Source organism: Oncorhynchus tshawytscha, linkage group LG01 (genome assembly GCF_018296145.1).
Source record: "Oncorhynchus tshawytscha isolate Ot180627B linkage group LG01, Otsh_v2.0, whole genome shotgun sequence".
Taxonomy (NCBI): Eukaryota; Metazoa; Chordata; class Actinopteri; order Salmoniformes; family Salmonidae; genus Oncorhynchus; species Oncorhynchus tshawytscha.
Genome location: NC_056429.1, coordinates 15956753 through 15978309, shown reverse-complemented (window position 1 = coordinate 15978309; position 21557 = coordinate 15956753). Strand labels below are relative to the sequence as shown.

General features: G+C 45.6%; 1 protein-coding gene across 2 annotated transcripts in view; it reads right to left on the bottom strand.

Moving 5' to 3' along the window:
• The window catches only part of LOC112227820 (peroxisome proliferator-activated receptor alpha-like), a 66811-nt gene that overhangs the window by 15374 nt on the left and 29880 nt on the right, over nucleotides 1-21557 (bottom strand). For both annotated transcript variants that reach the window (XM_024392783.2, XM_042301891.1), the window contains exons 2-4: nucleotides 19711-19959; nucleotides 17028-17185; nucleotides 10633-10771 (exon numbers count right to left, since the gene is read on the bottom strand). In XM_024392783.2, coding sequence (XP_024248551.2) covers nucleotides 10633-10771; nucleotides 17028-17185; nucleotides 19711-19951 — 538 coding nt within the window. In that variant the 5' untranslated portion in view covers nucleotides 19952-19959. The remainder of the gene's footprint in view (nucleotides 1-10632; nucleotides 10772-17027; nucleotides 17186-19710; nucleotides 19960-21557) is intronic.

The window sequence follows — 21557 nt, the reverse complement described above, 5'->3', positions numbered from 1 at the left end:
TAAAGACAGGTTATGGATCCCTGGAGACATGAGTTTAATATCCTGTATGTTTCAGGAACAGATGAGAGAATTGGAGGAAGGATGAGGGCTAGTTGAGGATTAATGTGTTAGCACACTAAAGAAAATAGGACAAATCAGGTAGCTAGTGTGTGTGTGACTCTGATCCTAAGTGTCTAGCTAATCAGATTACAGTTGCACTACCAATAACCCCTTCCCTCTGACACACACACACACACACACACACACACACACACACACACACACACACACACACACACACACACACACACACACACACACACACACACACACACACACACACACACACACACACACACACACACAACAGCAGGTGCACCTATTATATATATTTATGGTACTCTAAAGGGATACAGCTGGGCTCAGATTTCACTGGCTTCTATAGCACAAATGTGTTCTATTGTGATTAACCACACCACACACACACACACACACACACATTCACTGACTGGTAAATTACAGTAAAACAAGCCGGTGTTCAGAATGGGGCCATATTAGATTACTGTATAAGTGAATGGTTCCTCTAAACTTGGCAGATCCCTGGGAAGGATGGCAAACCTGGGTTCAAATACTATTCAACATCATCTCAAATACTTTGCTTGGGTTCGATTGAGTTTACCTGGCAGACTAAAGCAAACGCTTAAAGTATTTGAAACATTTAAAATAGTAGTTGAACCCACGTCAGGAGGATGGGGATCCTGAGGCAGCAGCCAACTGTCATTAGAGAAAGAGGAAATGAGAGGTGCTCTGAGTGGGGCCCAGGAGACTCGGGATAAGAACATCAGACTAAGAGGAGGATGAGGATGAGTCTCTGACTCACTAAAGCAGAGCACAGGGACGGTGTGGGACAACAATCTGTCAGAGCGTCTGTCAAACAAACAACCCAATCTATGCTGCTGAAAGGCTTACAGTTTTTTTGGATTGCTTACACACTAAAATGAAAAGTAGTACACTATTAGCAAAACCTTACACTCAAGAAGCAAAACATCAGCCCATATTTGCACAACTATAAGCACATTGTCAACCTCACACTTGTTGCAAAACTCTACACACAGTGATTTGCAAAACACTAAACACACTTAACATACATTACACACAAACATCTATCATGAAGTCACATCCTTGCAATACCAAAGCACTGACTGTCAGATTACCACACCGTCCAACCAATTGGTTCAACACAGTCATCAGGTGTGCAAACACTTGTTTGCTTAATTGTAGACACACCAATCAGGTGTATGAGCACTATAAAAAGCAGCAGGTGAGTTCATCGGTCTTCAAGCACAATGGAAAGAGTCAGAGAAAAAGTAAGACGAGGAGGACGAGGAAGGGGAGGAAGAGGAAGACAAGAAGGTGCTCAAAGAGGACCGAATCTGACAAATGAGATCCGCGCAACACTGGTTGACCACGTTGTCAACCACGGCCTGACGCTGAGGGAGGCTGGACTGCGAGTACAGCCAAATCTAAGCCGATACACAGTGGCAAGTGTGATGAGAACATTTAGACTGGAAAATAGGTATTGTAAAAATATCATCATATCAAAAACATCTGCACAGTTTTAGTAACTGCTTACAGTACTGTATTCTATGCACTATCAGCACTTCTGTTACCTTTTCCTGTGAAATTACTGTACTGTTTTTTTTCTACATAGGATTGAGGGTCGGGGGCGACAAGGGGGAAGGCCTCCTATGTTCACAGAACAGCAAGAGAGGGAGATAGTAAACATGGTTTTGGCCAACAATGCTATAACACTCAAGCAGCTCCAAGCTAACATGGTCAATAACCACGCCCTTTTCAACAATATCCATCAGGTCTCAACAGCAACACCGTCACGCATCCTAAAGAAACAACATATTCAAATGAAGCAAATTTATTGAGTGCCTTTCGAGCGCAATTCCGAAAGGGTGAAACTACTGCGGCATGATTATGCAGAGGTATGTATTCACTTTAGCAGTGTGATCTTGCATACTGTCTCCTAATCTTTTACTGTACTGTAATATGTATACTAGATCTACACTGAACTACACAATTTTGCTTGACACTGTTTTTCAGAGTTGTTTTATGAATGGATGGAGAGGAGATCCAGCATGAGTTAATTTACGTAGATGAGGCTGGGTTCAACCTGACGAGAACACGAAGGAGGGGAAGAAACATCATTGGCCACAGGGCTATAGTCAATGTCCCAGGGCAACGTGGGGGTAATATAACACTCTGTGCAAGCCATTACACAGAATTGGGGTCCTTCACCGCCATGCCCATATGGGCCCTTACAACACAGCACTCATACTTAAATTCTTGGACCAATTGCACAACATAACAGCATCAAATCAATCATATGCAATACATTGTTGTCTGGGACAATGTGTCTTTCCACCGCTCTGCTCTGGTTCAGAACTGGTTTCAGCAACATCCACATTTCACCATCCTATATCTTCCACCATACTCTCCATTCCTCAACCCTATAGAAGAGTTTTTCTCGGCATGGCGGTGGAAGGTATATGATCTCCGTCTCCAGGCTGAGGTACCCCTCATCCAAGCCATGGAGGAGGCCTGTGACCAGATGGAGGTAGCAGCAATGCACGGATGGATTCGTCATTCAAGATGTTTCTTTCCAAGGTGTCTTGCTAATGACAACATTGCCTGCGATGTTGATGAAATTCTCTGGCCAGATCCAGCTCGGCGAAGAGACAATGTCTTATTTTTTTAATGATTTTTTTTGAACTTACAATACGTAAATTGACGTTTGGTTACAGTATTATCAATCTCCATGTCAACATTTTGGGCGTATTGAGAAATAAATGAGTTTCTTCAGTCTGCAACATTGGTCTTGTTTGGTGAATTTACATTATATTTGTACTTTGTTGATAGTAGCCTACTCTAATCATAGGGAAGTAAGTGTTTTAGGTTTATCACAGCAGAGTGTAACTCGTGCAAACAGATCATAGTAATGTGAAACGTGTGTGTTTCATATGGTAACAAAGTGTGGTTTTTAAAAAGAAGTGTATAGTTTTTACAAGAGTGTTTAATTTTGCAAAGGATCTGTAGTGTTTTGCTAATTGGGTGTGTGGTTGTGCTAATTGTGTGTAGTGTTTTGAAAACACGGGCCCTGTTTTGAAAATCGTGCTTAAGCAATCAAAAAAAACTAAGCAGGGAGGAATTTATAACGTCTCTTCTGGAGTGCTGTAGTCCTGCTGGCCTTCAGGCAAACAAGTCTACCAAGGCAAGAGTGACTACCAAAATAAATTGCACACACAACTCAGACTTTTGTGCAAATCTTCCATTGAAATCCATGCATGATTTATGCAAAAGGGGGAGAGGGAGAGAAGGGGGGGGTCTAAAGCCTCAGTCTATCAGGTTCTATATGTTCCATGACCCTCTCCCATGTCATTCTCCTGTATACTGTTACATTTAGGTAACACATGAAACACCCCTAAAAATATATATTAAAACATTAAATAAGCATATGAAATACACATGCACAGATAGAGGGACTGTGTGTACATATAGAGGACTGTATGCACAGATAGAGGACTGTATGTAAAGATTGAGTACCTTATGTACAGACAGGCGACTGTATGTACAGATAGAGGACTGTGTGCACAGACAGAGGACTGTATGCACAGATAGAGGGACTGTGTGTACAGATAGAGGACTGTATGCACAGATAGAGGGACTATGTGTACAGAGAAGGACTGTATGCACAGATAGAGGGACTATGTGTACAGAGAAGGACTGTATGCACAGATAGAGGGACTGTGTGTACAGATAGAGGACTGTATGTACAGATAGAGGACTGTATGCACAGATAGAGGGACTATGTGTACAGATAGGACTGTATGCACAGATAGAGGGACTGTGTGTACAGATAGAGGACTGTATGCACAGATAGAGGGACTATGTGTACAGATAGAAGGACTGTATGCACAGATAGAGGGACTATGTGTACAGATAGAGGGACTGTGTGTACAGATAGAGAACTGTATGCACAGATAGAGGGACTATGTGTACAGATAGAGGGACTGTGTGTACAGATAGAGGACTGTATGCACAGATAGAGGGACTATGTGTACAGATAGAGGGACTGTGTGTACAGATAGAGGACTGTATGCACAGATAGAGGGACTATGTGTACAGATAGAGGACTGTATGCACAGATAGAGGGACTATGTGTACAGATAGAAGGACTGTATGCACAGATAGAGGGACTGTGTGTACAGATAGAGGGACTATGTGTACAGATAGAGGACTGTATGCACAGATAGAGGGACTGTGTGTACAGATAGAGGGACTATGTGTACAGATAGAGGACTGTATGCACAGATAGAGGGACTATGTGTACAGATAGAAGGACTGTATGCACAGATAGAGGGACTATGTGTACAGATAGAGGGACTGTGTGTACAGATAGAGGACTGTATGCACAGATAGAGGGACTATGTGTACAGATAGAGGGACTGTGTGTACAGATAGAGGACTGTATGCACAGATATAGGGACTATGTGTACAGATAGAGGACTGTATGCACAGATAGAGGGACTATGTGTACAGATAGAAGGACTGTATGCACAGATAGAGGGACTGTGTGTACAGATAGAGGGACTATGTGTACAGATAGAGGACTGTATGCACAGATAGAGGGACTATGTGTACAGATAGAAGGACTGTATGCACAGATAGAGGGACTGTGTGTACAGATAGAGGACTGTATGCACAGATAGAGGGACTGTGTGTACAGATAGAGGGACTATGTGTACAGATAGAGGACTGTATGCACAGATAGAGGGACTGTGTGTACAGACAGAGGACTGTATGCACAGATAGAGGGACTGTGTGTACAGATAGAGGACTGTATGTACAGATATAGGAAGTGCAGTTAAGATAAGTGAACACCCACTTTATTGTTCCTGGGGAGAAACTTGTCTTGAACACACAAGTGCTGGTCCCACATAAACATTTTGAAATTAATACTAATATTGAGCATCAGTCCCAGACCTGGGTTCAGATACCATTTATGCTATTTCAATTACTTTAAAAGACATTTGGAAGTATTTATTTATTTTTTATTTGAAGACTAGTTGAATATTGGAATGCATTTGGAAATATACGTGGCAAGTATTTGAAAATACTGAAATACACTGACTCAAATACACTCCCATGCAAATACACTGACTCAAATACACTCCCATGCATTTAACCCATTATCTGAAAATAACATTTTAAATATGTATTTGAAAATACTTTCAAATAGTAGGCTATTTATAGTTCATTATTTTAAAATACTTTAAAATAGTTCCAATAGAAGCAGTTGATTTTGTGCTAGACATGCACCTTTCTAGGCTAAATAAAATGTAGACAAATCTTGACCCTGTATGTGACCGATGTAGAGACGCTTCTGCAGATCCTAAGCATATTTTGATCAAGTGTTTTTGCCACATCTGTAACCAGTGTAGTTTTTGGAGTCAATGTAGAATTGTGCCCTCTGGTGGCCCTTTTTGGTCTACCACCTACTGCCTTAATGCTGTCCAGACCAGTGCAGGATGCACTTGCTTTCTCTACTACTCTACTATCATCTCCGAGAGACGTACAGTTCTTAAGTAGAAAAACGTCCACCGTCCATTGCACAGTCGACAGTTAAACGATTTTATTCACTTTTTAAAACGAGAAAAAAAGATGTATTCTTTAAAAGGGAAAAATTAGGTATTTCATTCCACCTGGGTACTCTTTATAGACCTTCTACTAGGGCCAGACCCTCCGTATGACTTGAAAATTGTCTGGCTTACTGATGCTGTTGCCATTTGTTGTTATTCATTTTTTAAATATTTGATTTACATCCATTATGTGTGGATGGCTTGGTCTGGAAACAACCTGTCACCATACCTGTCTGTATACCTCTGAGTTGTGATAGAACCTATCTGTAGGGTTAGGTTGAGGCTGAGTTGTGATAGAACCTATCCATAGGGTTAGGTTGAGGCTGAGTTGTGATAGAACCTATCTGTAGGGTTAGGTTGAGGCTGAGTTGTGATAGAACCTATCTGTAGGGTTAGGTTGAGGCTGAGTTGTGATAGGTCCTATCTGTAGGGTTAGGTGGAGGCTGAGTTGTGATAGAACCTATCTGTAGGGTTAGGTTGAGGCTGAGTTGTGATAGGTTCTATCTGTAGGGTTAGGTGGGGGCTGAGTTGTGATAGAACCTATCCGTAGGGTTAGGTTGAGGCTGAGTTGTGATAGAACCTATCTGTAGGGTTAGGTTGAGGCTGAGTTGTGATAGAACCTATCCGTAGGGTTATGTGGAGGCTGAGTTGTGATAGAACCTATCTGTAGGGTTAGGTGGGGGCTGAGTTGTGATAGAACCTATCAGTAGGGTAAGGTCGGGGCTGAGTTGTGATAGAACCTATCTGTAGGGTTAGGTGGGGGCTGAGTTGTGATAGAACCTATCAGTAGGGTAAGGTGGGGGCTGAGTTGTGATAGAACCTATCTGTAGGGTTAGGTGGGGGCTGAGTTGTGATAGAACCTATCAGTAGGGTAAGGTCGGGGCTGAGTTGTGATAGTTAGGGTAAGGTGGGGGCTGAGTTGTGATAGAACCTATCAGTAGGGTTAGGTGGGGCTGAGTTGTGATAGAACCTATCTGTAGGGTTAGGTGGGGGCTGAGTTGTGATAGAACCTATCAGTAGGGTAAGGTGGGGGCTGAGTTGTGATAGAACCTATCTGTAGGGTTAGGTGGGGGCTGAGTTGTGATAGAACCTATCAGTAGGGAACCTATTATTAGGATTAGGTGGGGGCTGAGTTATGATAGAACCTATCATTAGGGTTAGGTGGGGGCTAAGTTGTGATAGGTTCTATCATTAGGGTAAGGTGGGGGCTGAGTTGTGATAGAACCTATCATTAGGGTAATGTGGGGACTGAGTTGTGATAGAACCTATCATTAGGGTAAGGTGGGGGCTAAGTTGTGATAGGTTCTATCATTAGGGTTAGGTGGGGGCGGAGTTGTGATAGAACCTATCATTAGGGTTAGGTGGGGGCGGAGTTGTGATAGAACCTATCATTAGGGTAAGGTGGGGGCTGAGTTGTGATATAACCTATCATTAGGGTTAGGTGGGGGCTGGGGATGAGACAATGTGACCCCTTTGAGTTGTTAAGCATTTCCCTCCAACAATATATATACCGTGCCTTCGGAAAGTATTCAGACCCCTTGACTTTTTTCACATTGTTACGTTACAGCCTTATTCTAAAATGTATTAAATTGTTGTTGTTTTTCTTTAATCAACACATAATAGCCCATAATGACAAAGCAAAAACAGTTTTTTAGAAATGTTTGCTACTTTATTCAAAATAAAAAACAGAAATAACAAATTCACATACAGTACCAGTCAAAGTTTGGACACACCTACTCATTCCAGGGTTTTTCTATATTTTCTACATTTGTAGAATAATAGTGATGACATCAAAACTATGACAATGACCCAAAACAGCTCCAGGCTGTGTAAGGGCTTTTTGACAAAGAAGGAGGGTGATGGTGCTGCATCAGATGACCTGGCCTCCACAATCACCTGACCTCAACCCAATTGAGATGGTTTGGGATGAGTTGGACTGCAGTGAAGGAAAAGCAGTCAACAAGTGCTCAGTATATGTGGGAACTTCTTCAAGACTGTTGGAAAAACATTCCTCATGAAGCTGGTTTAGAGAATGCCAAGAGTGTGCAAAGCTGTCATCAAGGCAAAGGTTGGCTACTTTAAAGAATCTCAGATATAAAATATATTTTGATTTGTTTAACACTTTTTTTGGTTACTACATGATTCATAGTTTTATTTAATAGTTTTGATGTCTGTCTGTCTGTCTGTCTGTCTGTCTGTCTGTCTGTCTGTCTGTCTCCGTCAACTCTGAGCAACTACTACAGTGACCTTGCTAAGCTCCTCTTCACATCACTCCACACCACGCACAAAGTCACCCCTTAATTCTATTTCCGTCCATTGTAAACAGCAGGACATGGACCTTAGGGTCAGAATGCCATGTTGTATGTTGACACAAAACACACAGGTAAACATCATCCTTCAAATAGGGCCAAAGACTTCAAATCAAATTGTATTGGTCACGTACACAGTTTAGCAGATTTTATGAAATGCTTTGACCTCATTATCCTATATCAAGGTTATTGTTCATAGATTAACTCTATATAAAGGAAAGATCATTGTGTTTATATTGCGAATAGTCTGTCTGTCTGTCTGTCTGTCTGAGAGTGATTGTCTGTGATTTTTGTCTGGACAGTGGACCCAGTTTTTAGTAAGGTTCCACAAGTAATGTATCCTATTGAAAGAGCCCCTGCTCTACACTGCACAGCTCACTATCAGTCTAAATGACCTTAAATTCTCCACTCGGTCAGTTCACCTGTAGGCCCAGACTGAGACTCACACTGCTTGTCTCTGTTCACACCTAAAGGGTGACAGGGTTCAGCCAATGCAATACAGCCCCACCTTACCATTCTACTGACCTTCACAATTACACACCGCCATGCAGAGAGACTGCATAGAGTCTTGAAGAGACCGCACAGAGACAGCGTAGAGACAGCGTAGAGACTGCGAAGAGACAGCGCAGAGACCGCGTAGAGACAGCGTAGAGACAGCGCAGAGACCGCGTAGAGACAGCGCAGAGACCACGTAGAGACCGCGCAGAGACCACGTAGAGACAGCGCAGAGACCACGTAGAGACCGAGTAGAGACAGGGCAGAGACAGCGCAGAGACCACGTAGAGACCGCGCAGAGACCACGTAGAGACAGCGCAGAGACCACGTAGAGACCGAGTAGAGACAGCGCAGAGGCCGCGCAGGAACCGCGTAGAGACAGCGTAGAGACAGGGCAGAGACAGCGCAGAGACAGTGCAGAGACCACACAGAGACCGTGCAGAGACAGTGCAGAGACAGTGCAGAGACAGTGCAGAGACAGTGCAGAGACAGTGCAGAGACAGTGCAGAGACAGTGCAGAGACAGTGCAGAGACAGTGCAGAGACATTGCAGAGACAGGGCAGAGACAGCGCAGAGACAGTGCAGAGACCGCACAGAGACCGTGCAGAGACAGTGCAGAGACAGTGCAGAGACAGTGTAGAGACAGTGCAGAGACAGTGCAGAGACCGCACAGAGACAGTGCAGAGACAGTGCAGACAGACAGAGTGCAGAGACAGTGCAGAGACAGTGCAGAGACCGTGCAGAGACAGTGCAGAGACCGCACAGAGACAGTGCAGAGACCGCACAGAGACAGTGCAGAGACAGTGCAGAGACCGTGCAGAGACAGTGCAGAGACCGCACAGAGACAGTGCAGAGACAGTGCAGAGACCGTGCAGAGACAGTGCAGAGACAGTGCAGAGACCGTGCAGAGACAGTGCAGAGACCGCACAGAGACAGTGCAGAGACCGCACAGAGACAGTGCAGAGACCGCACAGAGACCGCACAGAGACCGTGCAGAGACCGCACAGAGACCGTGCAGAGACCGCACAGAGACCGCACAGAGACAGTGCAGAGACAGTGCAGAGACCGCACAGAGACCGTGCAGAGACCGCACAGAGAGCGTGCAGAGACCGCACAGAGACCGCACAGAGACAGTGCAGAGACAGTGCAGAGACCGCACAGAGACAGTGCAGAGACCGCACAGAGACAGTGCAGAGACCGCACAGAGACAGTGCAGAGACCGCACAGAGACCGTGCAGAGACCGCACAGAGACCGTGCAGAGACCGCACAGAGACCGCACAGAGACAGTGCAGAGACAGTGCAGAGACCGCACAGAGACAGTGCAGAGACCGCACAGAGACAGTGCAGAGACCGCACAGAGACAGTGCAGAGACCGCACAGAGACAGTGCAGAGACCACACAGAGACAGTGCAGAGACAGTGCAGAGACAGTGCAGAGACCACGTAGAGACAGCGCAGAGACCACATAGAGACAGTGCAGAGACCGCACAGAGACTGCGCAGAGACCACATAGAGACAGTGCAGAGACCGCACAGAGACTGCGCAGAGACCACATAGAGACTGCGCAGAGACCACATAGACAGTGCAGAGACCGCACAGAGACAGCGCAGAGAACACGCAGAGACCACATAGAGACAGCGCAGAGACCACATAGAGACTGCACAGAGACCGCACAGAGACTGCGCAGAGACCACATAGAGACTGTGCAGAGACCACATAGAGACCACATAGAGACTGCGCAGAGACAGGGAGACTTATGCATCAATTGCAATTCTGCATCGTTTTCTTCTAGATACAGCAAAATGGTGCAAATGCTTACATGGGTTAATGAATGAATGCTATAGGATTCACAGCTGTCACTCATTCATCTTGAAAAGCAACCGTACACTATAATGTGGTTTTGAATGGCGTACAGTACGTGTGAGTGCGTGTATGTGTGCGTGCGCGTGCATGTTACTGTGTGTGTGAGCATGCACGCTCCTTCCTGTTCCTACAAGAGTGTGGTTTTGAATGGCGTACATGTTTGTGTGCATATGTCCACGTGCAAATGTATGTGTGTGCTCCTCTGTGGTTGCTACTGGCAGGTTGTGCTGTAAGCAGTAAGCAGTACTCAGGGCTCTGGCTTTGTCTGTGTTCCTCACCATTGTGGGACATGCCCACAGACAGGCACTTCTGGAAGCGGCAGTATTGGCACTTGTTCCGGTTTTTCTTCAGGATCTTACATCGGCGTTCACACTTGTCATATTCCAGCTTGAGGCGGATGGTCCGCCGAAAGAAACCCTGCAGGGAGAGAATCAGGAGAGAGATAAATGTTCAGGTTGAGACCCAATAGACTGCACTCATGATAAAACTCACCCTCGACTCAGTAGGGTAACTCAACCACATACAGTATTGTGACTTGGTAAAAGAAAACAATTGCCAGTTTGTACCTGGTATCTTTGTATCTCTCAACCTAAGTGAACTATCAGCAAAGCAAAGGCAGTATCCTGACCTACAACATGCCACTAGGAAACCCCATTTTCCTCCAATCAGCTAACAGACACTTTCTCTGTAGAAAAAGTGAAATACAGAGAATGGACCCAATGACTGGAGCATGACACTATCAGCCTGGACATACATGCTTATCACGTTCCAAATGGGATTTCACTAGTGTTACACAACTCTGACAAACAGCAGTGTCTGGTAATGGGCAGCTTTAGACGTACTGTCCTGAGTGGTTTAGGGCTTGGACTGGGGTTGGGAAGGGGGGGTAGTGAATTGCTTAAGAAGAACATTTAGCCAGCCCCATCCCAAGATGTAGATTTCATAATTCTTGTGAAAGATCTCCTTAATGTGTCCCTACACACGACATGCATTAACGCTTGCAAGGACACGCCACATGCACGCAAGTACGCACATACACCCCTCAAGGGTGACGTGAGGGCAGAATGCTTGTCAGACACAACGACCTCGTGCCAGGCCTGTCTCTGCCTCATGTTTCTGTCTCTGCCTCATGTCTCTGTCTCTGTTTCTGCCTCTTGTCTCTTTCACAGTCTCATGTCTCAGTCTCTGTCTCTGTTTCTGTCTGTGCCTCTTGTCTCTTTCACAGTCTCATGTCTCAGTCTATGTCTCTGTTTCTGTCTGTGCCTCTTGTCTCTTTCACAGTCTCATGTCTCAGTCTCTGTCTCTGTTTCTGCCTCTTGTCTCTTTCACAGTCTCATGTCTCAGTCTCTGTCTCTGTTTCTGTCTGTGCCTCATGTCTCTGTCGCTTTCTCTGTGCAGGTGTCACTCTCAGATGACCAGACAGCTGAGGAGCAGGGCGCTTGTAGGACACATAGCTGGAGTTTTACTCTGGGACAGCTATGACCAGTATTACTGTGTGACAGCTATGGACAGTTTTACTCAGGGACAGCTATGACCAGTTTTACTCTGTGACAGCTATGACCAGTATTACTCTGTGACAGCTATGACCAGTATTACTGTGTGACAGCTATGACCAGTATTACTGTGTGACAGCTATGGACAGTTTTACTCAGGGACAGCTATGACCAGTTTTACTCTGTGACAGCTATGACCAGTATTACTCTGTGACAGCTATGACCAGTATTACTCTGTGACAGCTATGACCAGTATTACTCTGGGACAGCTATGACCAGTATTACTGTGTGACAGCTATGACCAGTATTTGGCCAGTTTTACTCTGTGACAGCTATGACCAGTATTACTCTGTGACAGCTATGACCAGTATTACTCTGTGACAGCTATGGCCAGTTTTACTCTGTGACAGCTATGACCAGTATTACTCTGTGACAGCTATGACCAGTATTACTGTGTGACAGCTATGGCCAGTTTTACTCTGCGACAGCTATGACCAGTATTACTCTGTGACAGCTATGACCAGTATTACTCTGTGACAGCTATGGCCAGTTTTACTCTGTGACAGCTATGACCAGTATTACTCTGTGACAGCTATGACCAGTATTACTCTGTGACAGCTATGACCAGTATTACTGTGTGACAGCTATGACCAGTATTACTCTGTGACAGCTATGACCAGTATTACTGTGTGACAGCTATGGCCAGTTTTACTCTGTGACAGCTATGACCAGTATTACTCTGTGACAGCTATGACCAGTTTTACTCTGTGACAGCTATGGCCAGTTTTACTCTGTGACAGCTATGACCAGTATTACTCTGTGACAGCTATGACCAGTATTACTCTGTGACAGCTATGACCAGTATTACTCTGTGACAGCTATGACCAGTATTACTCTGTGACAGCTATGACCAGTATTACTCTGTGACAGCTATGACCAGTATTACTCTGTGACAGCTATGACCAGTATTACTCTGTGACAGCTATGACCAGTATTACTCTGTGACAGCTATGACCAGTATTACTCTGTGACAGCTATGGCCAGTTTTACTCTGTGACAGCTATGACCAGTTTTACTCTGTGACAGCTATGACCAGTATTACTCTGGGACAGCTATGGCCAGTTTTACTCTGTGACAGCTATGACCAGTATTACTCTGGGACAGCTATGACCAGTATTACTGTGTGACAGCTATGGCCAGTTTTACTCTGTGACAGCTATGACCAGTTTTACTGTGTGACAGCTATGACCAGTATTACTCTGTGACAGCTATGACCAGTATTACTCTGTGACAGCTATGACCAGTATTACTCTGGGACAGCTATGACCAGTATTACTGTGTGACAGCTATGACCAGTATTACTGTGTGACAGCTATGGCCAGTTTTACTCTGTGACAGCTATGACCAGTATTACTCTGTGACAGCTATGACCAGTATTACTCTGTGACAGCTATGACCAGTTTTACTCTGGGACAGCTATGACCAGTATTACTGTGTGACAGCTATGACCAGTATTACTGTGTGACAGCTATGGCCAGTATTACTCTGTGACAGCTATGACCAGTATTACTCTGTGACAGCTATGGCCAGTTTTACTCTGTGACAGCTCTGACCAGACAGCTATGACCAGTATTACTCTGTGACAGCTATGACCAGTATTACTCTGTGACAGCTATGACCAGTATTACTCTGTGACAGCTATGACCAGTATTACTCTGTGACAGCTATGACCAGTATTACTCTGTGACAGCTATGGCCAGTTTTACTCTGTGACAGCTATGGCCAGTATTACTCTGGGACAGCTATGGCCAGTTTTACCAGTGGCCAGTTTTACTGTGTGACAGCTATGACCAGTTTTACTCTGTGACAGCTATGAACAGTTTTACTCTGTGACAGCTATGACCAGTTTTACTCTGGGACAGCTATGGCCAGTTTTACTTTGGGACAGCTATGACCAGTATTACTCTGTGACAGCTATGACCAGTTTTACTCTGTGACAGCTATGGACAGTTTTACTCTGGGACAGCTATGACCAGTTTTACTCTGTGACAGGTATGACCAGTATTACTCTGGGACAGGTATGACCAGTTTTACTCTGGGACAGCTATGGCCAGTTTTACTCTGGGACAGCTATGACCAGTTTTACTCTGGGACAGCTATGACCAGTATTACTCTGGGACAGGTATGACCAGTATTACTCTGGGACAGCTATGGCCAGTTTTACTCTGGGACAGGTATGACCAGTATTACTCTGGGACAGGTATGACCAGTTTTACTCTGGGACAGCTATGGCCAGTTTTACTCTGGGACAGCTATGAACAGAAGGGTAGGGGTTGGTAGGGTGGGGAGGGTAGGGGTGGTTAGGGGAGGGTAGGGGTTGGTAGGGTAGGGGGAGGGGAGGGGAGTTAGGGGAGGGGAGAGGAGGGCAGGGTAGAGTAGGGGAGGGGAGGAGTGGTAGGGGTGGACAGGGCAGGGAAGGGCTGGGCAGGATAGAGTAGGGTAGGGTAGGGTAGGGTAGGGAAGGGTAGTGGTGTGGAGTGGAGGGTAGGGAGGGGAGGGGGAAAGGGTAGGGTAGGGGGTAGGGGAGGGGAGGGGGAGGTGGGGAAGGTAGGGAAGGGGAGGGTAGGTGTGGGTAGGGTAGGGGTGAGTAGGGTAGGGTATGGGGTGGGTAGGGTAGGGTATGGGGGGGGGTGGGGAGGGTAGAGTAGGGGTGGGGAGGGTAGATTAGGGGAGGGTAGGGTAGGGTAGGGGTGGGTAGGGTAGGGTAGGTTAGGGTATGGGGTGGGGTGGGGAGGGTAGAGTAGGGGTGGGTAGGGTAGGGTAGGGGTGGGTAGGGTAGGGGGGTAGGGGTGGGTAGGGTATGGGGTGGGGTGGGGAGGGTAGAGTAGAGTAGGGGTGGGGAGGGTAGAGTAGGGGAGGGGAGGGTAGGGAACACTGCGGCCCACTCTGCTCTGCTATCGCCTGCCATCTGGAACTCAGTGTAACAGTGTGTTGACATGAGGGGGAGGAGCACCGCCAACTTCACCAAGTGACATCCATTTTCAGGGGAGGGTAGGGGTGGTCAGGGGAGGGTAGGGGTTGGTAGGGTAGGGTAGGGGGAGGGGAGGGTAGGGTAGGGGAGGGGAGTTAGGGGAGGGGAGAGGAGGGCAGGGTAGAGTAGGGGAGGGGAGGAGGGGTAGGGGTGGGCAGGGCAGGATAGTAGGGTAGGGTAGGGTAGGGTAGGGTAGGTAGGGTAGGGTAGGGAAGGGAAGGGTAGTGGTGTGGAGGGTAGGGAAGGGGGAAAGGGTAGGGTAGGGGGTAGGGGAGGGGAGGGGGAGGTGGGGAAGGTAGGGAAGGGGAGGGTAGGTGTGGGTAGGGTAGGGTAGGGTAGGGTAGGGGTGGGTAGGGTAGGGTATGGGGTGGGGAGGGTAGAGTAGGGGTGGGGAGGGTAGAGTAGAGTAGGGGTGGGGAGGGTAGAGGAGGGGAGGGTAGGGAACACTGCGGCCCACTCTGTTCTGCTATCGCCTTCCATCTGGAACTCAGTGTAACAGTGTGTTGACATGAGGGGGAGGAGCACCGCCAACTTCGCCAAGTGACATCCATTTTCAGACAAAGTCCTGGCACAGGGATAGATGGGCTGGCCATGGGTCCAGAAGACATCGCCCACGCGTTCAGAGTGAAAGAGTATGTAGGAAATGTAGTGGATGGCTTTCACAGCAAGGTGAGAATTGACTCTTCTCCTTCGGACCGAGGCATGCAGTCACAGAAGTAATACAGCAGCAATGGAATCAGTACCATTACCAGTTCCTTTTGGGTCACAGCTAACGGCTGGGTTATGTTTTCTTTGGTGGTTAGTGGTTTGTCATAATAACACCAAAACGACATTATCTTACAGTCACATGTGATCTAGTAGCTTTCCAGTGGCACATTAAGATCTGCTCTGTCCTCCAGTGACTTGTGAGAAAACACATTAGCCTTGGGTTGCTCTTCAACAGGCTCATAAACAATTAACCAAGAGAGCATCCACACTGTGTTGGAGGGCACATTCTTGTGTCCTGTTTGTGTGTTCAGTCATTATTATTATCTCCAATCCAAAGTTAAATCTAGAATCGGCGTCCTATTTCGCAACAAAGCACCCTTCACTCATGCTGCCAAACATACCCTTGTAAAACTGACCATCCTACCAATCAGAGACTTCGGCGATGTCATTTACAAAATAGCCTCCAATACCCTACTCAACAAATTGGATGCAGTCTATCACAGTGCCATCCGTTTTGTCACCAAAGCCCCATATACTACCCACCATTGCGACCTGTACGCTCTCGTTGGCTGGCCCTCGCTTCATACTCGTCGCCAAACCCACTGGCTCCATGTCATCTACAAGACCCTGCTAGGTAAAGTCCCCCCTTATCTCAGCTTGCTGGTCACCATAGCATTACCCACCTGTAGCACACGCTCCAGCAGGTATATCTCTCTGGTCACCCCAAAAACCAATTATTTCTTTGGCCGCCTCTCCTTCCAGTTCTCTGCTGCCAATGACTGGAACGAACTACAAAAATCACTAAAGCTGGAAACACTTATCTCCCTCACTAGCTTTAAGCACCAGCTGTCAGAGCAGCTCACAGATTACAGCACCTGTACATAGCCCACCTATAATTTAGCCCAAACAACTACCTCTTTCCCTACTGTATTTATTTTATTTATGTATTTATTTTGCTCCTTTGCACCCCATTATTTTTATTTCTACTTTGCACATTCTTCCACTGCAAATCTACCATTCCAGTGTTTTACTTGCTATATTGTATTTACTTCGCCACCATGGCCTTTTTTGCCTTTACCTCCCTTCTCACCTCATTTGCTCACATTGTATATAGACTTGTTTCTACTGTATTATTGACTGTATGTTTGTTTTACTCCATGTATAACTCTGTGTCGTTGTATGTGTCGAACTGCTTTGCTTTATCTTGGCCAGGTCGCAATGAGAACTTGTTCTCAACTTGCCTACCTGGTTAAATAAAGGTTAAATAAAAATAATAATATTTTTTTATCATTAGACTGTTGTCTGAAGGTTGGTCCAGTGAATCTCACTCTGACTAGGTGTGTGCGTATGTATGGTTATGTATGCGTATTTTAATGTTTGTGCGGGCATGCGCTTGTGTGCTTCACATACGTGGACGTGTGTGATGGCTGGTCCATCTCACCTTGCAGCCCTCACAGGCGTGAACTCCATAGTGGTATCCGGAGGCGCGGTCGGCACACACCCGACACTCCAGGTTGAGCGAGGTGGAGGAGAACTCTTCCTGCCCTGCAACCGCCCCATACACTCCCGATGATGGGCTGGAGGCTGGGGTCAGAGCATCTGTAGAACACACACACACACAGAGTACACATTCATGAACACACTTATGCATGCACAGACAACACACACACACACATTAATAAACTCATTGCACAGAAAACAGACACACACTCATAACTGTTGTGAAACAATAAACAAATGAATCTTTTAACTGTGAAGCCTCTTTGCTCGAGCTGGCAGATGAGTACTGTACCAGTGGAAAGTCTCTGTAGTCTCAGGCCTTTGGCCCGACACAGAGGGAGACCACATGTAATATGTGTTCCATTACATCTCTATTAATACGTACAGACCGCCATGCACACCACTGAGAGTGGATCAGCAACACTTTTAAATTCAGGGGATGAGTCGAATATTGGCCCAAGATACACACACTGTGTCTATTTTAATACCTGAATACGAAACACAGCAAACACACACCAAACACAGCAGTGCTAAGTCAGCCCACATGAGTTGGGTGAGAGAAGCCAAAACAGGCTTATAAATATTAAGGCCTTGGACCACCTGCACGTGTCACACAGACCACACTCTACAGCCTACACTGTAGACAGGAAAATAATATGATATCACAGATACTCAGTGTCTGCTTCTCTCTCTTCCTCCCTCAGTCACCATTCCATCAACAACCATAAACAGCCAGCACTTCTCCAACACACTCTCCATGACTTTTCCATGACATCATCAATGCTATTTTCCATGATGCTCCCCCCTCCACTCCTCTTCCCCTAAAACCTCTTCCCCCTCTTCCATTTTGTCAATACACCATCCCCTCTTTTCCTCTAGATTTAAATTCTAACACCCGTCACTCTTTCAATGCCTGTTGCATACTAACTACTATGCAGTAACATATATGCTAACACATCCAGCTGGTTTCTATTGGACACAAACAAGTTATTGTTTACACAAATATAGTGTGTCTGTGTCCAAAATGGCACCCTATTCCCTATATAGACTAGGGCCCTGGTCAAAAGCAGTGCACTCTATAGGTAATACAGTGCCATTTGGTACACATATTGTGAGTTGAGGAATGTTTGTGGATTGAGGAAGTCTTCCGTGGAAGTGTGGGGAACAGCAACGTGGCCTTGGGGTGTAATGTATGTCAGACAGACAATCTGTTGGGGGGTGGGGTGTAACATAACAGTTAACCCCTCTGCCAAAAGCATCTCTGTTACCCTGGGTAAGGTCAGAGGTTAAACAAGCCGAGTGTCCTCTCTGAACCTGAGTCAGGGTGAATTAGCGATGAGCTATGTGAGGAGGGCTCCTGAATGATCAGGAAACACATGGTCAAACAATAACAACATAGAGATACTACTGCACTGTTGGAGCTAGGAGCACAAGCATTTCGCTACACTAGCAATAACATCTGCTAAATATGTGTGTGTGACCAATACATTTTGATTTGATTTGATTTAGAGCTGAGCTAGACAGGATTACTACACCGTAGACTACTCATTCTTACTTTTAGGAAAACTAAGAAACAATTAGACAGGCCCACTAGGAAAAAACCTGGCCCTAAGTATAAGGCACTTGAAGTCTCAACATTTCTATAAGGGAAGTGTCAACGTTTCTATAAGGGAAGTCTCAACGTTTCTATAAGGGAAGTCTCAATGTTTCTATAAGGGAAGTCTCAACGTTTCTATAAGGGTCTCAACGTTTCTATAAGGGAAGTCTCAACGTTTCTATAAGGGAAGTCTCAACGTTTCTATAAGGGAAGTCTCAACGTTTCTATAAGGGAAGTCTCAACGTTTCTGTAAGGGAAGTCTAAACGTTTCCATAAGGGAAGTCTCAACGTTTCTATGAGGGGAGTCTCAACGTTTCTGTAAGGGAAGTCTCAACGTTTCTGTAAGGGAAGTCTCAATGTTTCTATAAGGGAAGTCTCAACGTTTCTGTGTGGGAAGTCTCAACGTTTCCTTAAGGGAAGTCTCAACGTTTCTATAAGGGAAGTCTCAACGTTTCTATAAGGGAAGTCTCAACGTTTCTGTAAAGGAAGTCTCAACATTTCTAAAAGGGAAGAGAAGTTAAAGGGAAGGCATAACGTGTGTGAGACAGCAATAGGCAATAAACCAAGCACAACACACTACCATCACACTACTATCACACTGCTTTCACACTACCATCACACTACTATCACACTACCATCATACTACTATCACACTACTATCACACTACGATCACACTACCATCATACTACTATCACACTACCATCACACTACTATCACACTACTATCACACTACTATCACACTACCACCACACTACTATCACACTACTATCACACTAGCATCACACTACTATCACACTACTATCACAGTACTATCACACTACTATCACACTAGCATCACACTACTATCACACTACCATCACACTACTATCACACTACCATCACACAACTATCACATTACTATCACACTACCATCACACTACTATCACACTACCATCACACTACTATCACACTACCATCACACTACTATCACACTACTATCACACTACCATCACACTACTTCGAACCATTGAAGGTATGGCTCTATACCTAGAATGGTGGATCCTTCAGAGCCAGAGCCGTTACTCGACTGGGACTGGTACTCAGGGACGTCAAAGGAGCTGTGGGCATCACCGTGGATGGATTGGGAGATGTCCTGCAGCTCCTCCATGCCCCCGATGAAGTCCCCACACAGCGGGCTGCCCAGCACCGAATCCTCTAGGGGGGACGGAGGCCGGCAGTGGCTCTCCATGTCGACCATGACGGAGGACGGGACTAGGGGGAGGATCATTCATCAGACTGAAGAGAGAGAAACGGGGAGAGGAAGGGAGAGAGAGAAAGAGGATTAGTAAAAGCCCCCAATGCAGCAGTTTTATATATCAAATAATGTATGGGCAACAACTTACTATAATAGTTATCCAATAAAATGGAAAAAAAATATATAGAGATTTTTTGCAAAAAACTATTTCTTAAGAAAGAATTTTGCCAAGACTATGGTCTGAGTTTTGAGGGGAAAACAGAAAACTAGCTGTTATTGGCAGAGAGGTTTGGAACTCTCTGTTATTGGTCTATTAACTAATTTATCTCCTGGTGATGTCACCAGCCAAGCCGAAACTCCACCCATGCAAGGTCCTGTGTAGATTGTATTTTCAGCCAGCAATTACGAAGGACACTGATATAGAAAATCACACTTTGACAGTGTTAGTTTCATCAGTTATTGTACAGTATGATACAACAACAACAAAAACGTCATGTTGACTGCACTGAGCCTTTAATGGAATGTCAAGATCATAGGAAAGAGTAAACAAGAAAATCTCACTCCTGTTCTTACATCATTGCACTCTTTCCATCACCATCAAACATCACATCAACACATTGTGTTAACAACACTGATACGAGTTCCTAATGAGGTGTATCCTTGAAGCCAAGGGTTGAACTGAAGCTGTTCAGCCTGGTCTCATGGACATAACAAAGTGAATAAAATCTAACCGCATCCTTCACCCTTTAACCCTTTAACCTAACTCCTAAACCTAACTGTAACCTTAACCCTAATGTACTGGAATGTAGGGTCCTGTGCTGGGCTAAATTGGATGACGTGGTGGACGTTTGAGGGGTAGAACAGAGAGAAGGTATCAGACCTCATAGTTCCAGGTAGAAGCTACCCTAAGTCAAAGATCTAGGATCAGCTTATCCTCACCAAATCCTAACCTGAGTCTGTAGGGGCACCAACCCATATATCCACACCAAAACTGGGTCAAGCTAGAGTAAAGCTCCCTGGTCAGGCCTGGTGTAGAGAGAGGGGTGTGGGTGCTGAGTATTTGCGAGGAGGGCATGGAGCAAGGAGACAGCAGCTGCTCCATCTGAGACCAACCTGCAGTAAGCTGCCAGGGCTTGATCCTATGGAGTCTAAGTCTAACCTAACAGACCCCATACAGTACTCATGTCTATTTTGTGCTCTGGTCAATGACTCTGTCTAATGGACGTGTCTAACAGTACGTACATGTTCACGTTCAAAGATGAATTCCAGCCCCACACCTCTCAATGTATTCAAAGGTCACAGATGAGAGAAATGCATGGTATTTCATTGAAGCATAGTGTCTAGCCGTAGGTCTAAGCTGGCACTGCAGCAGGTGTTTTGAACACAGAGAGAAAGAGACAGAGTGTTTATTTACCCAGGAGGAATAGAGCTGGCCTCTTTAACATAGTCCTCCTGCTCCCAGAGGTCTTCATTTAGAGGACATCCTGTTTCAGGACATTCACTCATCACTATGTCATTACAACACTGGGCCTCTCCATGGCAACCACAGTACCAAGTACAACACTACCTAGGCTAGACACTGCTGTGCCAATGTAGATAATAAACAATTTGTTTCAAGAGTAACTATTGGCCTAGCGTC